General features: G+C 39.6%; 1 protein-coding gene across 4 annotated transcripts in view; it reads left to right on the forward strand.

The window, feature by feature from the left end:
* The window catches only part of LOC109793278 (uncharacterized), a 62461-nt gene extending 38741 nt beyond the window's left edge, over positions 1-23720 (forward strand). The window contains exons 2-4 of one of the 4 annotated variants that reach the window (XR_014432443.1): positions 12028-12188; positions 20486-20687; positions 22209-23304. Coding sequence is in view for 2 of the 4 variants with exons in the window: in XM_083070891.1 (XP_082927017.1) it covers positions 12028-12188; positions 16418-16444 (188 nt within the window). In the remaining 2 variants the exon portion in view is untranslated. Of the gene's footprint in view, positions 1-79; positions 7635-12027; positions 12189-16417; positions 16656-20485 lie in introns of those variants that run through there. The other 3 variants (XR_014432442.1, XM_083070892.1, XM_083070891.1) reach the window with 3 other exon arrangements.
* Positions 23721-25522: the final 1802 nt, after the last annotated feature.

The following is a 25522-nucleotide window of genomic DNA, read 5'->3' on the forward strand; positions in this document are numbered from 1 at the left end:
GGGGAAGGTGTTAGCACCCCACAGCGCCCCTTTCGGGTTCCCTATGACAGATTATTTCTAAAATAACAGTGTAAAATTACTAAATTACCCCTATTTATTCTAAGCAATTATAAATTAACTATCTACATGATGACAGTTTAAATATGCACACAAAAAGCAGTAAAAGGAAGGATTTAAGAAGAAACCTTTGAAGCGTGCTTTTATATATTTCGTAAAACTGGGAAGCTTTTTGGCGTTCCCTCGCTCTACAAGCCCGCTCGCTCCCTCCTATAAAATTTTGACTACGGAAATCCGGAGGATTTCCCTTCGACTAGGTTCGATCCTCAAGCAAAATGGCTCGGGGCTCAAGAACTTCGTCGGATCAACTCTCCGAGTGATTTCTAGGGCAGAACACTGCTCAAAAACCCCAGAATACTCAAGGAGAGGGTTGAAATTATGTTCAAAAGTGTGGAATGACGTCCAATTGACGTCATATTTATAGGGAACAGGCCCAATACGGGCTACAGAATCAATACGGCCGTATTGAAATTTTTGAACTTCAATACGGCCGTATTGAATTCAATACGGCCGTATTGAAATTCAGAAATTTCAATGCGCCCGTATTGAGTTCACTGCGGCTGTATTGAAGCTTCAATACGGCCGTATTGATTTCAGTACGGCCGTATTGAAGTTTCAGAAACTTTAATACGCCGTATTGAGTTCACTGCGGCCGTGTTGAAGCTTCAATACGGCCGTATTAAGTTTAGTACGGCCGTATTGGGCTTCATTCCCTCTACTTCCTTATTTTAAGCTACTCTAAGACCTCTAAACCTACAGATAGCCATCCTATGGTCTTCTAGGAGTCCTTCTGGCTGACTTTCCTTCGATCTTTGAGGGTCTTCGAGTTTTATTTCCGACCCGGACAATTTTAGGGGTCTACAGGCACCATTTACCAACAATCCTCGTCAAGGGACAATCACATCATCAGCACCAGCAGACGGCCTGTAGAGGCTATGAAAATACTACGACTTGGAGAGGCTATGAAAATACTACGGCCTGGAAAGGCTATGAAAATACTACGGCCTGGAAAGGCTATGAAAATACTACGGCCTGTAGAGGCTTTGAAAATACTACGGCCTGGAGAGGCTATGAAAATACTACAGCCTGGAGAGGCTACGAAAATACTACCGCCTGGAGAGGCTACGAAAATACTACGGCCTGGAGAGGCTACGAAAATACTACGGCCTGGAGAGGCTATGAAAATATTACGGCCTGGAGAGGCTATGAAAATACTCTATCTTTAACAAGCTACAAATAAAGAAACACACAATCATGAGACAACCAGAAGTAGTAGGAAACATCTACATCAAGACTAGAAGCCTAGATGTTTCGGTTTACCATCCTTATCACTCGAAGGAGCATATAAACCAACACTCAAATGCTCTTAGGGACAATGATATGAGTAAACACCATCTATCCAGAGGAAATAGTGTGGGGCATCTACACTGCTGGAGTAAAGGAGAAGATTCGGACACAAAAAGCGACATGAGGCATTCACATGGATCTTAAAACCTAGATGTTTCGGTTTACCATCCTTGACACCCAACAGAGCATACAACCTAACACTCAGTTGCTCCAAGGGGCAAGGATATAGGGAACACCGTCTACCCGAAGGAAACAATGTGAAGGTATCTATTGTCAAAACAAGAGTGAAGATCTGATTTTTCACCTCACTATCACAAGAGAAACAACGGAGTTTCTACTTGAAGACTAAAGATCAGGAGTATAGTTTGTCACCCTTGTTACCCCATAGAGTATGCAACCCAACACTCAGCTACTCTAAAAGGTAATGATACGAGTAAATACACCTATCCAAGGGAAGCAACATAGAAACATCAACACAGAGACGAGAAGAAGACCCGGACGAAATGTCTACGTCTTTACTTGCCTTTGGAAAACCAACACAGCTATTCCAAAGGACAAGTAAAGAGGGACAACTGTAGACATCCAATTTCGTTCGGGGGCATGCAAACAATGGGACAGGATTTTAGAGGGCCCAAAAGCCCAAACAAGCTGACTTTAGAAGACTGGAACGGGTTGTTCCAAAACCGGAATGGGCTGTTCCCAATTTGGAACAGGTCGTTCCAAGTTTCTAAAAGGGCCAAAAACCCTAAATTGGAACGGGGCGTTCTAGAATTGGAACGGGCCGTTCCAGACTCTTTTAAAAAGACTAAAATTTACATTTGGAATGGGCCGTTCCCAAATTGGAACGGGCCGTTACAAATAACAAAAAGGGCTTGAATTTTTAAGTTGGAACGGGCCGTTCCAGAATGGAAATTATGTGTTAAACGCACCTCTGGAACGGGTCGTTCCGATTTCAGAACGGCCCGTTCCAATACACTAAATTAACACGTAACGGCCAGATCCAGAACAGGCCGTTCTGATTGCGGAACGGGCCGTTCTAGACCCCTCCTGAAGGCTATAAATAGACAGCTTGAGCTCATTTCTCAAGACTCCAAAAAACTTTCGTCCAGACTTCTTAGGACTCGAAATTTCTCCCTTTTTCTCTCTCTTTCTCTCTTTTGTATTTCTTGAGATTTTGTGAGGCATTGTAGTGTGAAGGGTTGTCACAAAGCACCTAAAGTTGCCTATTTTGAAGATTCAATAGAGCTCATTAAAGAGGTATTTCAGTTAATCTCTTTCTCTTCTTCTTTTTTTATTTCTTATCTATAGTAAATATTGTTATAATAAAAATAATCATGTAGACATTTTAGGGTTAATTGTATAATTTAAATTTCAAGCATGTAAATAATTATTAATAAAAAGGGGATTTAATATTTTTATTATTATCATTTATAATGTTAACTTCATCATAGGGTACCAATTAAGGGTGCTGTAGGGGTGCGTAATACCTTCCCTACACGTAACCAACCCCCGAACCCAATTCTGGTTATCAAGGCCATTATTGGATTTTTAAAAACCTTTTCTTTTTTCAATGTTTTGAGTAAAACATTGGTGGCGACTCAATGAACTCATTTTTTAAAACCATTAATTAAGGATTAGTCTGGTGTCCGGGCATTCCTTAATTGATGAGACTTTTAAAAGGATGTCTAAACCATTACTCGCAAGATCGAAAAATTTTCGGGTTGCGAAAGGAGGCGTATTCCCACCTATCATGGAAGGGAGCTTATGAATAAGCTCCAAAGGCTCCAATAAAGAGATATGTCTATAGAACAGTACAGACAACAAATGGAGCTTTACATGATAAGGGCATCCATTAAGGAAGAGGAAGCTATAGCTGTAGCAAGATTTTTGAGTGGTCTTAATTTAGAGATAAGAGACCAAGTGGAGCTACTACCCTACAGGGAACTAAATGACTTGGTCCAACTTTGTGTAAGGGTAGAACAACAAAGAATGAGAAAATCCACTTTTAAAAGGGAAAGCTCCCACTCTTCATCTCTATGGAAAGATCACAAGAGGGAGGGAAAGTCTATTGAAAAGAAGAAAAATTTTGAACCCTCCATGAGTCTAGCTATAGAAAAGGATAAAGTAAAATGGAAAGTCACTTCACACACTAGTTCTAGGACTAGTGATATTAAATGCTTTAAGTGTTTAGGGAGAGGCCACATTGCCTCCCAATGTCCCACAAAAAAAGTTATGATCATGAGGGGACATGGCATTTATAGTAGTCAAGAGGAGACTACTACTTCCTCTAGTGATAGTGGGAAGAAGCAAGTGAACATGAGGGAAGTGTGGAGTCTACTTTTCCTTATGAGGTGGAGCTCTTAATGATTAGGAGACTCCTCAACAACCAACCTAGTGGTACTCTATCACAAAGGGAGAACATTTTTCATACTAGATGCAAAGTTTCAAATAATGCATGTTCTCTCATTGTTGATAGTGGATCGTGGTGCAACTGTTGTAGCACTAGGCTGGTTGAGAAGTTGGGCTTAACTACTAGTCCCCATCCTAAACCTTATCAACTTCATTGGCTTAATGAGGATGGTGACCTAGTAGTTGACCAACAAGTAAGGGTCAAGCTCTGCATCGGGAATTATGAAGATGAGGTGCTGTGTGATGTAGTACCAATGGAAGCTTGTCATATCTTATTAGGAAGGCCATGGGAATTTGATAAGAAAACCATGCATAATGGCCTTACCAACGAGATAACCTTTACTTATAAAGAAAAGAAATTTGTGCTTCATCCTCTTTCTCCTCAACAGGTGGTTGAGGATCAAGCAAAAAATGAAACTCAAAAGAGATAGTGAGAAAATGATGAAAAAAAAGAGAAGAAAATATAGAGAGAAAAAAGTCCGTGAAAACTAGGAGTAAAGAGAAATCTAGGGAGAAAATAGTCCCCTCCCTAGAAGTTGTTGATCAAGAGAAAGAAATTTCCAAACAAACTCTCTTGATCCAACAACCCTCTTTTATCCTATTATGTACAGGGACTCTAACTTGCACTGCCACATCTAGTGGACATGAGACTCTTTCAAAAGGGGTAAAAATTCTTTTAAAGGAATTTGATGATCTATTTCCTCTCGAAGGTCCAATAGGCCTTCCTCCTTTAAGGGGGATGAACATCAAATTGATTTGGTGTTTGGGGCTAGCCTACCCAATAGGCCAGCCTATAGGATTAACCCCCAAGAGACTAAAGAAATAGAGTCTCAAGTCCAAGAGTTGTTGGAGAAGGGTTAGGTTCGAAAGAGCTTAAGTCCTTGTGTTGTACCTGTGTTGTTGGTCTCTAAAAAGGATGAGAAATGGAGAATGTGCTATGATAGTAGGGCCATCAACAACATAACTGTAAAATATAGGCATCCTATCCCTAGGCTTGATGACATGCTAGATGAGCTTCATGGAGCCATCATATTTTCTAAAGTTGACTTAAAAGTGATTATAATCAAATTAGAATAAAATAAGGTGATGAATGGAAAACTGCTTTCAAGACCAAGTTTGGATTATATGAATGACTAGTGATTCCCTTTGGGCTCACCAATGCTCCTAGTACATTCATGCGCCTCATGAATCATGTCCTAAGGGATTGTATAGGAAAATTTGTTGTAGTTTATTTTGATGATATTCTTATATATAGTAGGTGCCTAAGTGATCACAAAGGACATTTATGACAAGTTTTTAACATTTTTAGGAAAAACCATCTTTTTGGAAATTTAGAAAAGTGTACCTTTTGTGTAGATAGTGGTGTCTTTTTAGGTTTTATTATTTGTGTAAAAAAGAGGTTCATGTGGACCCCGATAAAATCAATGCCATCCAAGAATGGTCCACTCCTAAAAGTGTTGGAGACATTAGGAGCTTCCATGGGTTGGTTAGCTTCTATAGGAGGTTTGTTACCAATTTCTCCACACTCGCCTCCCCATTAAATGAATTGGTTAAGAAAAATGTGGAGTTTATATGGGGAGAAAAACAAGAAAGAGTCTTCCTAGCTTTAAAGGATAAGCTCACCTATGCACCATTTTTAGCTCTTCCGGATTTTTCAAGAACTTTTGAGCTAGAATGTGATGCCTCTAGGGTTGGCATAGGGGCGGTTTTGTTATAGGGTGGGCACCCAATTTCTTATTTCAGTGAAAAACTTAAAGGTACCTTTCTTAACTACCCAACCTATGACAAAGAGTTTTATGCTTTGGTTAGGTCCCTTCAAACTTGAGAACACTACTTTATTCCCAAGGAGTTTGTCATTCATAGTGACCATGAGTCACTAAAGTATTTGAGGGGTTAAAGCAAACTTAATAAAAAAACATGCTAAATGGGTAGATTTTTTGGAACAATTCCCATATGTGATCAAATACAAGAAAGGGAAAATAATGTTGTAGCTGATGCCCTTTCTAGGAGACATGCTTTCATAGTCTCCCTTGGTTCTCAAATTTTGGGATTTAATCACATTAAGGAGTTGTATTCCAATGACTCCGAGTTTAATGATTACTATACCCAATGTTTGGCAAAGCCTCAAGGAGGTTTCTATATTTATGAGGGGTACTTGTACAAAGAGGGAAGAATATGTATACCCCAAGGATCTACTAGGAAACTCCTTGTGAAAGAAAGTCATGAGGGTGGACTCATGGGGCATTTTGGAGTTGAAAAGACTCTAACCTTTGTAAAAGAAAATGTCTTTTGGCCCCACATGAGAAGGGATGTTGAGAGGTTTTGCTCTAGATGTATAGCTTTCTTGCAAGCAAAGTCTAAAGTAATGCCTCATGGCTCCTGTACACCTTTGCCAGTTGCAAACTCTCCATGGGTTAATATAAGTATGGACTTTATATTGGGCTTGCCCAGGACCCAGAGAGGCATGGATTCTATCTTTGTGGTAGTGGACAGATTTAGTAAAGTGGCCCATTTTATACCATGCCACAAGATAAATGATGCAAGCAACATAGCAAGACTCTTCTTCAAGGAAGTGGTTAGACTTCATGGTCTATCCAAGACAATTGTGTCAAATAGGGATACTAAGTTCCTTAGCCATTTTTGGAAAACTCTTTGGAGTAGGCTAGAAACTAAACTACTTTTTTCAACTACTTGTCATCCCCAAACTGATGGGCAAACATAAGTAGTTAATAGATCCCTATCTACCATGTTAAAAGCAGTCCTTAAGGGTAACCATAAGCCTTGGGATGATTACTTGCCCCATATTGAATTTGCTTATAATAGGGTTGTCCATAAGACTACCAAAATCTCACCTTTTGAGGTTGTTTATGGTTTTAACCCTCTCACTCCTTTGGACCTAATACCCTTACCAGATTCTTCTCATTATTTTCATAAAGAAGAGGTATCTAGGATTGATTTTGTGAAGAAATTACATGAGAAGGTTAAAACACATATTCAACAACAAAATAAGATAACTGCTTTAGAAAGAAACAAAGGTAAGAAAGACCTGATTTTTTAGGAAGGAGATTGGGTTTGGCTTCATTTGAGAAAAGAAATATTTCCTTCTCAAAGGAAGTCTAAACTTAATCCAAGAGGAGATGGTCCTTTTCAGGTCCTCCAAAGAATCAATCATAATGCTTACGGTTAGGTCTTCCTAGTGATTATGGAGTAAGTAACACTTTTAATGTTAGTGATCTTATTCCTTTTGCAAGTTATGATGAGGATGATGAACCTACAGATTTGAGGACAAATCCTTCTCAAGAGGGAGGGGATGATAGACTATGGGCCAAGGGCCCAATCACTAGAGCTATGACCAGGAGCATACAAGAAGAGTTGGACATCTTGAAGACCAGTGAGCTTTCTAAGCCCAAGGTACTCTTGACTTGGACTACTCTATCAAGAAGAGAAGGCTTAGTTCTAATTGTGTATAGTTTGTACATAGTTCCCGTTCCAGAATGGCAATTATGTGTTAAATGCACGGAACGGCCCGTTCCATCACACTAAATTAACACGTAACGGCCAGATCTAGAACGGGCCGTTCCGATTTCGGAACTGGCCGTTCTGGACCCCTCCTGAAGGCTATAAATAGATAGCTTGGGCTCATTTCTCAAGACTCCAAAAAAATTTCGTCCAGACTCCTTAGGACTCGAAATTTCTCCCTTTTTCTCTCTCTTTCTCTCTTTTGTATTTCTTGAGATTTTGTGAGGCATTGTAGTGTGAAGGGTTGCCACAAAGCACCTAAAGTTGCCTATTTTGAAGATTCAATAGAGCTCATTCAAGAGGTATTTCAGTTAATCTCTTTCTTTTTTATTTTATTTCTTATCTATAGTAAATATTGTTATAATAAAAATAATCATGTAGACATTTTAGGGTTAATTGTATAATTTAAATTTCAAGCATGTAAATAATTATTAATAAAAAGGGGATTTAATATTTTTATTATTATCATTTATAATGTTAACTTCATCATAGGGTACCAATTAAGGGTGTTGTAGGGGTGCGTAATACCTTCCCTACACGTAACCAACCCCCGAACCCAATTCTGGTTATCAAGGCCATTATTGGATTTTTAAAAACCTTTTCTTTTTTCAATGTTTTGAGTAAAACATTGGTGGCGACTCAATGAACTCATTTTTTAAAACCATTATTTAAGGATTAGTCTGGTGTCCGGGCATTCCTTAATTGATGAGACTTTTAAAAGGATGTCTAAACCATTAGTCGCAAGATCGAAAATTTTCGGGTTGCGAAAGGAGGCATATTCCCACCTATCATGGAAGGGAGCTTATGAATAAGCTCCAAAGGCTCCAATAAAGAGATATGTCTATAGAACAGTATAGACAACAAATGGAGCTTTACATGATAAGGGCATCCATTAAGGAAGAGGAAGCTATAGCTGTAGCAAGATTTTTGAGTGGTCTTAATTTAGAGATAAGAGACCAAGTGGAGCTACTACCCTACAGGGAACTAAATGACTTGGTCCAACTTTGTGTAAGGGTAGAACAACAAAGAATGAGAAAATCCACTTTAAAAGGGAAAGCTCCCACTCTTCATCTCTAAGGAAAGATCACAAGAGGGAGGGAAAGTCTATTGAAAAGAAGAAAAATTTTGAACCCTCCATGAGTCTAGCTATAGAAAAGGATAAAGGAAAACGGAAAGTCACTTCACACACTAGTTCTAGGACTAGTGATATTAAATGCTTTAAGTGTTTAGGGAGAGGCCACATTGCCTCCCAATGTCCCACAAAAAAAGTTATGATCATGAGGGGACATGGCATTTATAGTAGTCAAGAGGAGACTACTACTTCCTCTAGTGATAGTGGGAAGAAGCAAGTGAACATGAGGGAAGTGTGGAGTCTACTTTTCCTTATGAGGGGGAGCTCTTAATGATTAGGAGACTCCTCAACAACCAACCTAGTGGTACTCTATCACAAAGGGAGAACATTTTTCATACTAGATGCAAAGTTTCAAATAATGCATGTTCTCTCATTGTTGATAGTGGATCGTGGTGCAACTGTTGTAGCACTAGGCTGGTTGAGAAGTTGGGCTTAACTACTAGTCCCCATCCTAAACCGTATCAACTTCATTGGCTTAATGAGGATGGTGACCTAGTAGTTGACCAACAAGTAAGGGTCAAGCTCTCCATTGGGAATTATGAAGATGAGGTGCTGTGTGATGTAGTACCAATGGAAGCTTGTCATATCTTATTAGGAAGGCCATGGGAATTTGATATGAAAACCATGCATAATGGCCTTACCAACGAGATAACCTTTACTCATAAAGAAAAGAAATTTGTGCTTCATCCTCTTTCTCCTCAACAGGTGGTTGAGGATCAAGCAAAAATGAAACTCAAAAGAGATAGTGAGAAAAGGATGAAAAAAAAGAGAAGAAAATATAGAGAGAAAAAAGTCCGTGAAAACTAGGAGTAAAGAGAAATCTAGGGAGAAAAGAGTCCCCTCCCTAGAAGTTGTTGATTAAGAGAAAGAAATTTCCAAAAAAACTCTCTTGATCCAACAACCCTCTTTTATCCTATTATGTACAGGGACTCTAACTTGCACTGCCACATCTAGTGGACATGAGACTCTTTCAAAAGGGGTAAAAATTCTTTTAAAGGAATTTGATGATCTATTTCCTCTCGAAGGTCCAATAGGCCTTCCTCCTTTAAGGAGGATGAACATCAAATTGATTTGGTGTCTGGGGCTAGCCTACCCTATAGGCCAGCCTATAGGATTAACCCCCAAGAGACTAAAGAAATAGTGTCTCAAGTCCAAGAGTTGTTGGAGAAGGGTTAGGTTCGAAAGAGCTTAAGTCCTTGTGTTGTACCTGTGTTGTTGGTCTCTAAAAAGGATGGGAAATGGAGAATGTGCTATGATAGTAGGGCCATCAACAACATAACTGTAAAATATAGGCATCCTATCCCTAGGCTTGATGACATGCTAGATGAGCTTCATGGAGCCATCATATTTTCTAAAGTTGACTTAAAAGTGATTATAATCAAATTAGAATAAAATAAGGTGATGAATGGAAAACTGCTTTCAAGACCAAGTTTGGATTATATGAATGGCTAGTGATTCCCTTTGGGCTCACCAATGCTCCTAGTACATTCATGCGCCTCATGAATCATGTCCTAAGGGATTGTATAGGAAAATTTGTTGTAGTTTATTTTGATGATATTCTTATATATAGTAGGTGCCTAAGTGATCACATAGGACACTTATGGCAAGTTTTTAACATTCTTAGGAAAAACCATCTTTTTGGGAATTTAGAAAAGTGTACCTTTTGTGTAGATAGTGTTGTCTTTTTAGGTTTTATTATTAGTAAAAAAGGGGTTCATGTGGACCTTGAGAAAATCAAGGCCATCCAAGAATGGTCCACTCCTAAGAGTGTTGGAGACATTAGGAGCTTCCATGGGTTGGTTAGCTTCTATAGGAGGTTTGTTACCAATTTCTCCACACTCGCCTCCCCATTAAATGAATTGGTTAAGAAAAATGTGGAGTTTATATGGGGAGAAAAACAAGAAAGAGTCTTCCTAGCTTTAAAGGATAAGCTCACCTATGCACCATTTTTAGCTCTTCATGATTTTTCAAGAACTTTTGAGCTAGAATGTGATGCCTCTAGGGTTGGCATAGGGGCGGTTTTGTTACAGGGTGGGCACCCAATTTCTTATTTCAGTGAAAAACTTAAAGGTACCTCTCTTAACTACCCAACCTATGACAAAGAGTTTTATGCTTTGGTTAGGTCCCTTCAAACTTGAGAACACTACTTTATTCCCAAGGAGTTTGTCATTCATAGTGACCATGAGTCACTAAAGTATTTGAGGGGTCAATGCAAACTTAATAAAAAAACATGCTAAATGGGTAGAGTTTTTGGAACAATTCCCATATGTGATCAAATACAAGAAAGGGAAAATAATGTTGCAGTTGATGCCCTTTCTAGGAGACATGCTTTCATAGTCTCCCTTGGTTCTCAAATTTTTGGGATTTAATCACATTAAGGAGTTGTATTCCAATGACTCCGAGTTTAATGATTACTATACCCAATGTTTGGCAAAGCCTCAAGGAGGTTTCTATATTTATGAGGGGTACTTGTACAAAGAGGGAAGAATATGTATACCCCAAGGATCTACTAGAAAACTCCTTGTGAAAGATTCATGAGGGTGGACTCATGGGGCATTTTGGAGTTGAAAAGACTCTAACCTTTGTAAAAGAAAATGTCTTTTGGCCCCACATGAGAAGGGATGTTGAGAGGTTTTGCTCTAGATGTATAGCTTTCTTGCAAGCAAAGTCTAAAGTAATGCCTCATGGCTCCTGTACACCTTTGCCAGTTGCAAACTCTCCATGGGTTAATATAAGTATGGACTTTATATTGGGCTTGCCCAGGACCCAGAGAGGCATGGATTCTATCTTTGTGGTAGTGGACAGATTTAGTAAAATGACCCATTTTATACCATGCCACAAGATAAATGATGCAAGAAACATAGCAAGACTCTTCTTCAAGGAAGTGGTTAGACTTCATGGTCTACCCAAGACAATTGTGTCAAATAGGGATACTAAGTTCCTTAGCCATTTTTGGAAAACTCTTTGGAGTAGGCTAGGAACTAAACTACTTTTTTCAACTACTTGTCATCCCCAAACTGATGGGCAAACATAAGTAGTTAATAGATCCCTATCTACCATGTTAAAGGAAGTCCTTAAGGGTAACTATAAGCCTTGGGATGATTACTTACCCCATATTGAATTTGCTTATAATAGGGTTGTCCATAAGACTACCAAAATCTCACCTTTTGAGGTTGTTTATGGTTTTAACCCTCTCACTCCTTTGGACCTAATACCCTTACCAGATTCTTCTCATTATTTTCATAAAGAAGGGGTATCTAGGATTGATTTTGTGAAGAAATTACATGAGAAGGTTAAAACACATATTCAACAACAAAATAAGATAACTGCTTTAGAAAGAAACAAAGGTAAGAAAGACCTGATTTTTGAGGAAGGAGATTGGGTTTGGCTTCATTTGAGAAAGGAAATATTTCCTTCTCAAAGGAAGTCTAAACTTAATCCAAGAGGAGATGGTCCTTTTCAGGTCCTCCAAAGAATCAATCATAATGCTTACAGGTTAGGTCTTCCTAGTGATTATGTAGTAAGTAACACTTTTAATGTTAGTGATCTTATTCCTTTTGCAGGTTATGATGAGGATGATGAACCTACAGATTTGAGGACAAATCCTTCTCAAGAGGGAGGGGATGATAGACTATGGGCCAAGGGCCCAATCACTAGAGCTATGACCAGGAGCATACAAGAAGAGTTGGACATCTTGAAGACCAGTGAGCTTTCTAAGCCCAAGGTACTCTTGACTTGGACTACTCTATCATGAAGAGAAGGATTAGTTCTAATTGTGTATAGTTTGTACATAGTTCTCTGGTATAGGCTTTTTTTTGCCTTTGTATTTGTGAGGCACTTTATTTCATTTTATTGATCATTAAATATTGTTTCTAGGGTTGGTTACTTGGAGAATTTTTGTAACGTAGTAAGTTATTTCAGAAGGCCCAAAAGCCCAGTATGGGTGATTTAGTAGTCCAGAATGGGTCGTTCCCAAACTGGAACGGGTTGTTCCAAACTACTAAATTGACCTATAAATCGTAGTTGAGAACGGGCCATTCCAAACCCCGAAACCTGTTTGCCTTGAAGTCGTGGAGGTACTATCTTCATGGTGCGAGATTCAGTGTATTCAATGATCACAAGAGTTTGAAGTACTTGTTTGATCAGAAGGAGCTGAATATGAGGCAGAGAAGGTGGATGGAATTCCTAAAGGACTTTGATTTCTAGTTGATGTATCATCCTGGGAAGGCGAATGTGGTAGCAGACGCATTGAGTAGGAAATCCATTCACATGTCAGCTATGATGATTAGGGAGTTGGAGCTGATTGAGCAGTTCAGAGATTTGAGACTAGAGGTGGAGGTTTTTCAGGATCACATTAGTTGTGGTATGATCACCATAACTAATGAGTTCTTGAGACAGGTGGGAACTAAGCAATTACAGGATCCAGAGTTGTTGAGGATTTTGGGATTACTTGGTACCGAGAGGGCAACTGGTTTTGAGTTTGGTGCTGATGGGATTATGAGATTTAGAGGTCAGATTTGTTTACCTCAGGATTCAAAATTGAGGAGATCTTTTCTGGGAGAGGGACACATGAGTCGTCTTAGCATACATCCCAGTATGACTAAGATGTATCAAGACATGAAGAAAAGTTTCTGGTGGCCTGGTATGAAGAGGGAGATCACAGAAGTTGTGGTAGCTTGTCTGACTTGTCAGAAAGCAAAGATTGAGCATCAGAGGCCTGGAAGGGTTTTGCAGTTGATGAAGATTCCTGAGTGGAAGTGGGATAGTGTCACTATGGACTTTGTGGTTGGGTTGCCTATGACAGCTAGGAATAGTGACTTTATCTGGGTGATTGTTTATAGGTTGACAAAGTGTGCGCACTTTCTTCCTGTCAACAAGAGGTGGTGCTTGGAGAGGCTTGCACAATTGTATATCAGAGAGATAGTACGGTTGCATGGAATGTCTTCCAGTATTATTTCTGATAGAGATCCAAGGTTTACCTCTAGGTTTTGGCAGACTCTACATCAGGCATTGGTGACGAGGTTGAGGTTAAGCTCTGCTTATCATCCACAAATAGACGGTCAGTCAGAGAGGACAATTCAATCTTTGGAGGATCTCTTGAGAACTTGTGTGTTGGATCATCTGGGTAGCTGGGAGGAGGTGTTACCATTGGTAGAGTTTACCTACAATAACAGTTATCACTTGAGTATTGGCATGGAACCTTTTGAGGCTTTGTATGGCAGGAGGTGTAGGACTCCATTATATTGGTATCAAGAGGGTGAGTCAGTAGTGGTTGGTCCAGAGTTAGTTCTTCAGACTACTGAGATGGTGAGACAGATTCAGGAGAGGTTGAGGGCTACCCAGAGTCGAAAAAAGTCTTATGCTGATAGGAGGAGGATACCTCTAGAGTTTGAGGAGGGAGAGCACGTGTTTCTCAGGGTGACACCCACTACTGGTGTGGGAAGGGCAGTAAGGGCTAAGAAGCTCACTTCAAGGTTCATTGGTCCTTACCAGATCCTTCGTCATGTATGTCCGGTAGCTTATCAGTTGGCGTTGCCTCCGGTTCTATCCAACCTGCATGATGTGTTTCATGTTTCACAGTTGAGGAAGTACATCAGAGACCCGAGTCATGTGGTAGAGATGGATGAGGTTCAAGTTAGAGAGAACTTGACCTATAAGAAAAGACTAGTAGCTGTGGTTAATCACAAGTTGAAGGAGCTTCATGGTATGTCCATCAACTTGGTGAAGATTCTTTGGGATGCAGCTACTGGTGAGGCAACCTGGGAAGTAGAGAGTCAATTCAAGGAACAATATTCATTCCTCTTTTCAGGTAAGCCTATTTTCAGGGACGAAAATTCCTGTTTGTTGGGGGTATTGTAACGTAGTAAGTTATTTTAGAAGGCCCAAAAGCCCAGTATGGGTGATTTAGTAGCCCAGAACAGGCCGTTCCCAAACTAGAACGGGTCGTTCCAAACTACTAAGTTGACCTATAAATCGCAGTTAAGAACGGGCCGTTCCAAACCCCAGAGCAGGCTATTCTAGATGGAGTATGGGCCGTTCTGGATGGAGAACGAGCCATTCTGGATGAGTCCTAGAACAGGCTGTTCTGGTTTCAGAACTGGCCGTTCTGCATGTGATTTTTGCATGTGATGAAGGGGTGCAGAACGGGCCATTCTGGATTTGAAACGGGCCGTTCTGGGCACTCCTGAACTTCTATAAATAGGAGTTGTGTGGTTGAGGAGAAAATGAAGTTTTTAGAGAGAAGAACTCTGGGTCTGTGAGCTCCTTTCTCTCCCAAATTTCACTATATGATTCTTTTTCTCCTCTAGATCACTAATGTCTTCTGTCTCATCTTGAAATTCAGGCTAGGAAGCTTGCTTTGGGAGGATTAAAGTTCCGGGTTGAGCTTCGGAAAGGAATTCTACTTCTTCTCAGTTATTGGCTATTTTGAGCCAATCTTTAGGTAAGGGAAGCTAGAATGTTTTTTGTTTAGGTAGCATGTGAGTTTAGAAACTCAATTGATGCATGAAAGTCGAGGATCCATGGTTGGATCGGAGAATTCGCTCATTTTTCGGGGTTTTGGGATTGGGAAAAATGGGGTTTTTGGTGATTTTGATGCATTAGATGGGTGCATGTGAGATTTAAGTTTATTTTTGAGTTGTATGGAGCCTTTGCATTGTCTTTTGTGTTTGCATGTGGCTGGATTTGTTGGTTTGGATGAGAGTTTTGAAACTCTCTAACTGGGATTAGGTCGGGCGCGCTCAGGCTGCACAAGGCATGAACATGTTTATTTATGATAGTTGAAATGATGCTTCGGCATGTTTAAAGTTGAAGTTTTAGATCATGTATGTATGATATATGATGTATGTTGAGGTGTGATTCATATGTATGCTTGGTAATGATATATATGAATGTATAAATATGATGTGACATGAGTATATGTTCATATGAGTATGATTGTTGATCATGATGGTGGGTAGACCATGTATGATATATGATGCATTATTGAATGTGATGTCTTATGATGTGTATGATTGTTGATCATGATGGTGGGTAGACCATGTATGATGCATTATTTCATGTGATGTCTTACGACATGTGTATGATTGTTGATCATGATGGTGGGCAGACCATGTATGATGTGTGATGCATAATTGCATGTGATGCCTTATGGCACGAGTCTAGCCTAGGACTTGAGGAGAGGAAAAATATTTTCGAACTGGAAGAGCACACATAGTCTCTTGAGAGTGGTGCTTGGATAAGCCACTGATATATGAGAGTGGTGCTCAGGTAGGCCACTAGATTTGGGAGAGTGGTGCTCAGGTAAGCCAGTGGGTTGGGTGAGTCTCCTTTAAGTCCTTAGCTAGTGTTGGAGCGGGGTATGAGGTCGAGGGTTATTCCCTTAACCAAATACGCAGGAATGTGCGTGGATCCTTGCGGATAGTCGGTGGGCGAACTCCACAATTGACTTGGTAATGCATGCCAAGGTCGTGGTAAGCCTGTACCCAGTTGTGTTATACCTGACGGTGGATCTAGACTTCCAATTATGTAAGTAACATCATCCGAGTAAACCCGAGTGAGGATTATATCATGTTTAGCTGTGACTGAGCGGGCGCATTGGGCGTGAAAACGGTTGGGGTGGTTTCGGTAGGATGGGATGTCACTTATACTGCCTGTTGTTAGGGAGATCTCCTAGGTGTACGCGTGACGACGCATTAGATGATTGATATGCATTGATATCTGTCATGAGTTGCATGTATTGCATGATTGTTATGATGATGAAGTGTATGGTGTTTGACTTCATGTTTGATGAATGAATGATTTGATTGAGATAGAAGTTCCTTTGGGACTTGAGTTGGATGCATGTGTAGTATAGATTTTATTCTATACTTGTATGATTGATTTTTAAACTCTAGCTTACCCTTCTATTTCCATGTGGTGGGACTACAATGATCATACTTGGTATGGGAGCAGGTCAGGGCTAGCTTAGAGTTGAGGTGATCGCTGCGAGACGGGGAGTTTGATCCTCGTGTTAGAGTTACCATTATGGGTAACTGTTTTTTCTGTGCTTGACCGGCACTAGGGAATATTATTTTTGGGATGACTGTACATATATGGTGTTCTATTTTATAACCAGAAACTTAGTTATTGTCATTCTTATTTATACCTGTATGTATGAGTTATCCAACTTAATATTTCTCTTAGTTCACTAGTAGTAGTGCAATTCCACTAAGTGTAGAGACCATAGCGGGTCGTTACACTTTTACTCCATTTAACCTAACCTTGAAGAATACTCTTTTTCTATTTTTCAGTAGTAGAAGTGGGGTGGCATTTAGTAATACTTGAGGGTGTGACTAGTAATTGGGCCAGAATTGGGTCTAAGCAAAATTTTACATATTGGACTCATTTTGCTCCTAATTTTTCATAGGTTTGATCTAGCTAGGTCTCATCATTTTTGGATGGACCTAACTACAAACCAAACTTTTTCTAAAAACCGGTTTGGAGAAAATAAGTTCAAATAGCTGCCTAGCTTGCCTTGGTTCATGCCTTGGCCGGATTCCTTTTTTTTCCCTCAAAACTTGAGAAGCTTATGCTACAAGCTTCGCATTTAGCTTGCTTCCCAAGCAAGCTAAGTGAGAAGCTTGCTCCACAAGCCACTCAAACTAGTTTGGACAGTCAAGCTAACTAAACCATGGTTCACTTGAACCATGGTTAAAGTTACTTTGCTCCTTAAGCTACCTTCCACTATATATTTCTAATTCTCACCTTGTAGCTTACTTTTGATGAATGAACTTCAGAATTTTACCTAAAATTCTCTCATCTCAAAGTCACCAAAACCGTGGAGACACTTTCCCTAGGTTTTCTCTCAAAGGTGCTTCAATCTTTGAACAAGGTTCCTTAAGCTTCTTCATCTTCTTGGAGTGGCCGAACCTCTTAGCTTTCTTCTCCACCATTGAAGACTTCTTTAAGGTGTTTCAAGCTTCAAAAACGATTCTCCTCAAGAGTGAATAGGTCTTGGCCAGATTGGATCTTGAAAAAGAAAAATCACTTCAAGTTTCTTTCTATCAAGCATCAACATATCTAAGCAATACTATGTCATGATTTCTTTTATAAAGTACTTCTCCATTTAAGAAGAAACTCATTGCCAATCTCCTTAAAGTTTTCTTGTCATTTTCTGAAGCTCCGGGAGGGTACTCTCTGTCTTTTAGGTAGTGCTTGATGTCATAGAACCATGGCTTGCCGTCTGGTTCTTCCTCTATTGCTTGACAATGTGCTGGTTGACCTCGATTTTCTATTCTTATCAGTGGAACCTCTTTTCCTTAACTAATCTTGAACATCAAAGACAATGTAGCCAAGGCATCAGCCAATTGATTTTCCTCACTGTCGCCACCGGCCCGAAACGGGCTTTCGGCATTCGCGAAGGATGGTTGGACTCTTTTATTTGTTTAAAAATATGAATTGCTAGAATGACTTATTCTCAAACTGAGACCTTGTCAAACGAGCAATTTTATTAAAAGGCTCACCAATCCATGTTAATCCCAAGCGGGACCCTCCATGGATTAGCGGTTTTCATAAAAAGGGAGGGTTCATGGAGTCGCCACCAATGTTTTACTCAAAACATTGTGATGGAATCATGCTTTGGAGTGCAAGAGGTGACATACTCAAAGAACCAAGAGGAGTTGGCTAGACATGAAGGTTTGGGCCTTTCAGGGCCCATCGGGCCCATTGGGCCTAGGAAGGCCCAAGTTGAACTTTTCATGGACCATATTTTGTCATAGCTATTTTCATATGTTTTGTATATGTTATGTTAGTATAGGTATCATATATTTTGGTCTTGTATTTTGGACCACATAGAGTAGCACTTTAGGTTTTAGGCTTGTTGGGCCTAGTTTTGGGCTTCATGGGCCTTTGGGCTTTTGGTACCCAATATTGGGCTCATTTTCATTCTTGTAATTTTTCCTTTCCATTGTATTTGTTTGACCATTGTATTTAGGTCATTAGATTAGGAATATACAAGAATTACTTAAATAGGTAAAATAGGTTAAACTAGGTTTAATTTGGAAGTCATTTAAGTTACATTTGAGTCACATGTTTAGCACCATGGGTGGATGAACATGTGCCACTCAAATTAACCCTAAATAACTCTCAAATCAAACCTAAATGCATCTAGGCACCTAAATTTTCGGACTAGCACATGGGAGCCAAAATTTGAATTCAAATTTCAAGTTTGAATTCAAATTTTGGGCGCCACATGTAGCCTTGGATTTAGGCGCCCAAAGTTGCACACTTGGAACCCTACTTAAGTGATTCTTCCACTCTTTGTATTCACTTTTGAGAATAATGAAATTTGAGAGCTTATTCAGCCAAATTTCGTTCAAGAGTCACCATGAGAGAAAGCTTCACCTTAGGAACCCTTCTAGGATTTCCTCCTCTTTGAAGTGAGCTTTCCCTTGCACCTTAAGCTTGGATGCTTCCATCCAAGGCTTAAGCCTTCTTCCTATCCGAGAATCTCCTCCATATAGTGTTCATCTTTGTGGTTTCCATCTCCTTGAAGAAGATCCGTGCATAAGGAGAGCTAAGGAGAAGAACATTCATCACTCCTCCTTACCATCTCCATCATTTTTGGTATCAAGAGCAAGGTCTTCAAGGAGATAAGTTCTTGAGTTTTTGGTCCGATTATTTTTGTGTTCTTTGTGTTCTAAGTGTCTTGTTTGAGTTTCTTTTCGGATCTACATGCTTTATATCATATTTTGTTCTATAGATCCATTGGTTGATTGTTCTTGAATTTTCTTCCTCAATCAACTTGTTTAGGACCTATTAGCTTGTGCTTATTTTTGATTTTAATTTTGAGTCTCTCCATTCCTAATATGTTTCCGTGATTGGACTGCATACATTGCATTTAGATTTTGGTTTTTAATCCATGTTTTGTCTTAGTATGTTTGTGTAGTCCTTATATGTCATAAAATTCCTTGAATAGCATGTTGATCTAATTTTTGTTGAGTTCATTGTTCATTAATTTTGCTCTCGGTCATTGTTCATATGTGCCTACCTATATGTGCTTTTTCTTTTACCTTATTGTGTTCATGATTTGCTATTAGTCCTAGCAAGTTTCCTTAGAGTTAGGTTTCCATTGTGTTCTTAAAGTTTTCAAATCACTTTCCATTGAAAAAAATCTTACAAAAACATTTATGATTCAAAATTTCAAGTGCTTCTAGTGCATTATCTTTGGATTCAAGTTTTTTTAAAAAAAAATATATACATTAAGTCTGGAAAAACAGAGTTAAAACAGAGCCTAAAGTGTTCAAAAGATCAAAAGAAAAGAGTTCATAAAGAAGCCAAATCAAAACCTAAAGATTAGTGCACTAGTTTCTCAAATTTACTTGAATTTTGACCTAATTTTTGGCTAACTTGTAGTCTCGGTTTCTATAGCTTGGAATCATAGAAAAATTTGAAACAAAAGGCAAATATACTCTCTGGACTCTTAACTTGAAACTGGAAAAAGAAAGAATAAAAAAAAAATAGAGAAAGCAAATTAAAAGGAAAAAGCCGAGAGGTGTACATTGGTGAAAAACCTACTTGATTCCTTGTTATTGTTTTGACTACTATTTTTGCTATACTTATCCAATTGCTTTCAAATTTTTTTTGTTTTGTTCATCTACTCTAGTACCTATATAGGAACATTCCTAACTGAGTGCTAGCTTTATTTGGAGTCTTATTTTCCAGTTTTACTTGTTGAACCTCTTTGAGTCTTGTCATATATACATATTACTCTTAACTTTTGGTATAAGCTTTTCAAATTGTGCTTCTATTGCTTGTCTAGTTTTCTTTCAATAATTTCCCTGTGCTGGAAGTGGCCTCAAATCCTTGCTCAAGGATCAAGCATTGCTCAACAAAGAGTAGGAAAAGTTTGGACACTAAGACCTAAAAATTTGACCTAAATTAGTGACCAAAACTTCTCCTAAACTTCCTTCACTTGAGTGACCATTCCTTTCACCTTGTGAGGCAGCCACCATTAACCTCTTTTGTTGTGATTCTTTGCAGGTCCAGGAGCATCAAATTTGAAGGATTAGTGGCGGATTAAGACACTTAAACAAGTGTTAGAAAAGTTGAACACAAAAACCGTCACTAATTGGTCACCAAAACCGCCATTTATTGCTTTCTAGGCTAGTTTAAATTTTGCAATCTCACTTGTATTTTAAAATCAATTTGTAAAGCTTGGAGGGAGTATTAAGAAGCTGGTCAGGTATATCTAACTCCTTGTTAGCATTCTCACGTGTAGTACTAGTGGAAGTGGCTTGAAAATTTCATGTTTCAAGCTTCCACCTAGGGCAAACCGACTAGTTGATTTATCCTTGCTTCCTTCAAGTGTTTGAACTTTAATTGTGTTTACTTAGTTGCTTAAATTCGTCTAGACTTGTGTAGATTTACTTGCTCACGTTTAGTTTAGTCTCAAAAAACAATCAAATTGTGAAAAAGCATTCAAAATTTTTGTGAAAAGTTTTGGGGAATTGGAGATACCACAAAGGAGTTTAGTGATTTCCACTTGAAAAGGCTTGGTTATTAAGTGACTCTTTGTAGCTCACCTCCCTTGATAGTGCAACTTGTACACTTAGACTTCCAAGTGTTATTTTCATTCCTAGAAAATACCAAAAACATTTTATAACTTTTTGCATAGCATATACAAAAAAATTCTTTTGTTTAATCATGAGAAAATATTTCTCAAGTGGTAGTGAATTAAGCTCTCCAAAAGGTTTTTCACATTCTACTCAAAGGCTTAAATCACTAACACCTTGGACAAAGCAAGAAGCTTTAAAAAAAGAAAAAGAAAAACTTGAAAAAAAAGCACAAATTGCAATTTTAGAGGAAGAAATTCACATTATTAAACAAAAGAGAGAAAAACTTTTAGCAAAAGAAAAATTGAGAAAAACAAGAGAAAAAGAAAGAAAAAAGGAATTGCTCTTAGGGAAGAGTAAGGAGGAAAATAATTCCTCTAAAGGACTTGTGAGTGAAGAGAGTTGTTCTACCACTAAAAATCATTTACAAAATACTCTCTTCATAAATAAAGACCTTAACTCTTACCCTAATCTTACCACTAGTCATGAAGTAGAGATTCAAGAACAAATCATTCTAAAGAAAAATGAATCTCAACTTCAAGATGTAGTGAAGAAGGAGTGGACTACATTTAGTTCCACTTCTTGTGCTACTTCCTTGGAGGTGCCCAAGGAAGATAGCCTTCCTCTCTTTAGGAATCCTTCTATCATAGTTTTTCTAATAAAGCACCCAAATTTTGGAATATATTGTTTGATAGATACATCTTGTCATATTTCATATTCTATTTTTGATCTTATGGGAAGTTCATCTTTATTTGAACTTAATTTGCACCCTTCCCTACAAAACAAAAATAGTTTATATGAGTTTTCAAGATTTTCCAAGACATTTTATCTACCAAACAATATGATTCAAAATTGTTTAGGACGTTTTCTAGTATTCTTTTCTTTATATTTTAGGAAAAGCCTAGGCTACCATTTAGGGTATTTTAGGCAAGATATTGTAGTGTTTAAAAATCATTCTTTTCATTGTCTTAGTCATAGTGTTATTACATTTTTAGGTTTTACTTCTAGGTTATGCTTAGAAGAGGAGCCTATTTCTAGAGAGTCTAATATTTTATCTTTCTTTGTTAGGTTAGATACTAGGACTCCTCTTAGGATCCATGATCTTTTATCTTATCATGTTACTTCTTATTCCTTGCATGTTTTATATGTAGGTGTTAATTTTTCTTCTTCCATTCATCATCGAGATTTGAGGACAAATCCTTTTCAAGAGGGAGAGGATGATGGAATCATGCTTTGGAGTGCAAGAGGTGACATACTCAAAGAACCAAGAGGAGTTGGCTAGACATGAAGGTTTGGGCCTTTCAGGGCCCATCGGGCCCATTGGGCCTAGGAAGGCCCAAGTTGAACTTTTCATGGACCATATTTTGTCATAGCTATTTTCATATGTTTTGTATATGTTATGTTAGTATAGGTATCATATATTTTGGTCTTGTATTTTGGACCACATAGAGTAGCACTTTAGGTTTTAGGCTTGTTGGGCCTAGTTTTGGGCTTCATGGGCCTTTGGGCTTTTGGTACCCGATATTGGGCTCATTTTCATTCTTGTAATTTTTCCTTTCCATTGTATTTGTTTGACCATTGTATTTAGGTCATTAGATTAGGAATATACAAGAATTACTTAAATAGGTAAAATAGGTTAAACTAGGTTTAATTTGGAAGTCATTTAAGTTACATTTGAGTCACATGTTTAGCACCATGGGTGGCTGAACATGTGCCACTCAAATTAACCCTAAATAACTCTCAAATCAAACCTAAATGCATCTAGGCACCTAAATTTTCGGACTAGCACATGGGAGCCAAAATTTGAATTCAAATTTCAAGTTTGAATTCAAATTTTGGGCGCCACATGTAGCCTTGGATTTAGGCGCCCAAAGTTGCACACTTGGAACCCTACTTAAGTGATTCTTCCACTCTTTGTATTCACTTTTGAGAATAATGAAATTTGAGAGCTTATTCAGCCAAATTTCGTTCAAGAGTCACCATGAGAGAAAGCTTCACCTTAGGAACCCTTCTAGGATTTCCTCCTCTTTGAAGTGAGCTTTCCCTTGCACCTTAAGCTTGGATGCTTCCATCCAAGGCTTAAGCCTTCTTCCTATCCGAGAATCTCCTCCATATAGTGTTCATCTTTGTGGTTTCCATCTCCTTGAAGAAGATCCGTGCATAAGGAGAGCTAAGGAGAAGAACATTCATCACTCCTCCTTACCATCTCCATCACATTGGAAAAAGAAGTTTAAGGCAATCGATTCAAAAATCGACTTCGGCCATGACAACCAGAGTCGGGTAAGGGAGTCGGTTACGCGTGGGGAAGGTGTTAGCACCCCACAGCGCCCCTTTCGGGTTCCCTATGACAGATTATTTAAAAATAATAGTGCGAAATTACTAAATTACCCCTATTTATTCTAAGCAATTATAAATTAACTATCTACATGATGACAGTTTAAATATGTACACACAGAAAGCGGTAAAAGAAGGGACTTTAAAGAGATAAACCTTTGAAGCGTGCTTTCTTATATATCTTGACAGAAATTGGGAAGCGTTTTGGCGTTCCCTCCCTCTACAAGACCGCTCGCTCCCTCCTATAAAATTTTAACTATGGAAATCCGGAGGATTTCCCTTCGACTAGGTTCGAGACTCAAGCAAATGGCTCGTGACTCAAGAACTTTGTCGGATCAACTCTCCGAGTGATTTCTAGGCAGAGCACTGCTCAAAAAAACCCAGAATACTCAAGAAGAGGGTTAAAACTCAGTAGCAAAGTGTAGAATGACGTCCCATTGACGTCATATTTATAGGGATGAGGCTCAATACGGTCTCTGGGGGTCAATACGGTCCGTATTGAAGTTTTGAACTACAATACGGCTGTATTGAATTCAATACGGCCGTATTGAAGTTCAAAAAACCTCAATACGGCCGTATTGAAGTTCAGTGCAGCCGTATTGAAGTTCAGTGCAGCCGTATTGAATTCAATGCAGCCGTATTGAAGTTCAGAAACTTCAATACGGCCGTATTGAGTTCAGTGCGGCCGTATTGAAGTTCAAAATGTTCAATACGGCCGTACTGAACCTCTGGGAGGCCGTATTGGGCTTCATTCCTCCCACTTTTCTTATTTTAGCTATCCTAAGACCTCTAGACCTATAGAGAACCTTCCTTGGGCCTTCTGGAAGTCCTTCTGGCTGATCTTCCTTCAGTCTTCGAGAGTCTTCAAGCTTTATTTCCGACCCGGACAATTTTAGGGGTCTACAGCTGCCCCCCCCTTTACTTAGTCAAACGGCCTTTTAGTGTACCGGTTGATAAGTAAAGGAGTTGACCCAATTGTCCGGGGAATAAGGCCATCCTTCCGACTTGTAGTGTCTTCAGGTGGGAAAATTGTTGAGTAGCCTCTCCAGGTTGAGTTTGCCCTCTCCAGGGTGAGTATTAGTCGTCGCCTCTCCAGGCTCATTGCATACCTCGGTGCTCTCGACAACTGGGTAGCTGAGTACCGCCTCTCCAGGCTTGTGCATACCTCGGTGCTCTCGACAACTGGGTAGCTAAGTATTGCCTCTTAGGCTTGTGCATACCTCGGTGCTCTCGACAACTGGGTAGCTGAGTATTGCCTCTTAGGCTTGTGCATACCTCGGTGCTCTCGACAACTAGGTAGCTGAGTACCGCCTCTCCAGGCTTGTGCATACCTCGGTGCTCTCGACAACTGGGTAGCTAAGTATTGCCTCTTAGGCTTGTGCATACCTCGGTGCTCTCGACAACTGGGTAGCTGAGTATTGCCTCTTAGGCTTGTGCATACCTCGGTGCTCTCGACAACTGGGTAGCTGAGTATTGCCTCTCCAGGCTTGTGCATACCTCGGTGCTCTCGACAACTGGGTAGCTGAGTACCGCCTCTCCAGGCTTGTGCATACCTCGGTGCTCTCGACAACTGGGTAGCTGAGTACCGCCTCTCCAGGCTTGTGCATACCTCGGTGCTCTCGACAACTGGGTAGCTGAGTATTGCCTCTCCAGGCTTGTGCATACCTCGGTGCTCTCGACAACTGGGTAGCTGAGTACCGCCTCTCCAGGCTTGTGCATACCTCGGTGCTCTCGACAACTGGGTAGCTGAGTACCGCCTCTCCAGGCTTGTGCATACCTCGGTGCTCTCGACAACTGGGTAGCTGAGTATTGCCTCTCCAGGCTTGTGCATACCTCGGTGCTCTCGACAACTGGGTAGCTGAGTATTGCCTCTCCAGGCTTTGAGATGATTTTGTCTTCACAGTCCACGATGCTGCTTCGACAGTTGTTTTTGATTTTGATGCCACTGAGGGCTGGATAACGCAGGGATCCGTCTAGGGGATGTGCAGTCATTCATAGGTTTTTGTGCCCCAACTTGCATTGCTTAGTTGGTACCCATGGAGAATTTCTGACTCCTTGAGGTGTAGACACAGATGCTCTCTCTTTGAGTTGAGCGATGCCTTATGTTTGGCTGTCGTCCTTTCGACGTTGT

Source organism: Cajanus cajan, chromosome 3 (assembly GCF_000230855.2).
Source record: "Cajanus cajan strain Asha chromosome 3, NIPB_CcT2T_4, whole genome shotgun sequence".
Classification (NCBI taxonomy): domain Eukaryota; kingdom Viridiplantae; phylum Streptophyta; class Magnoliopsida; order Fabales; family Fabaceae; genus Cajanus; species Cajanus cajan.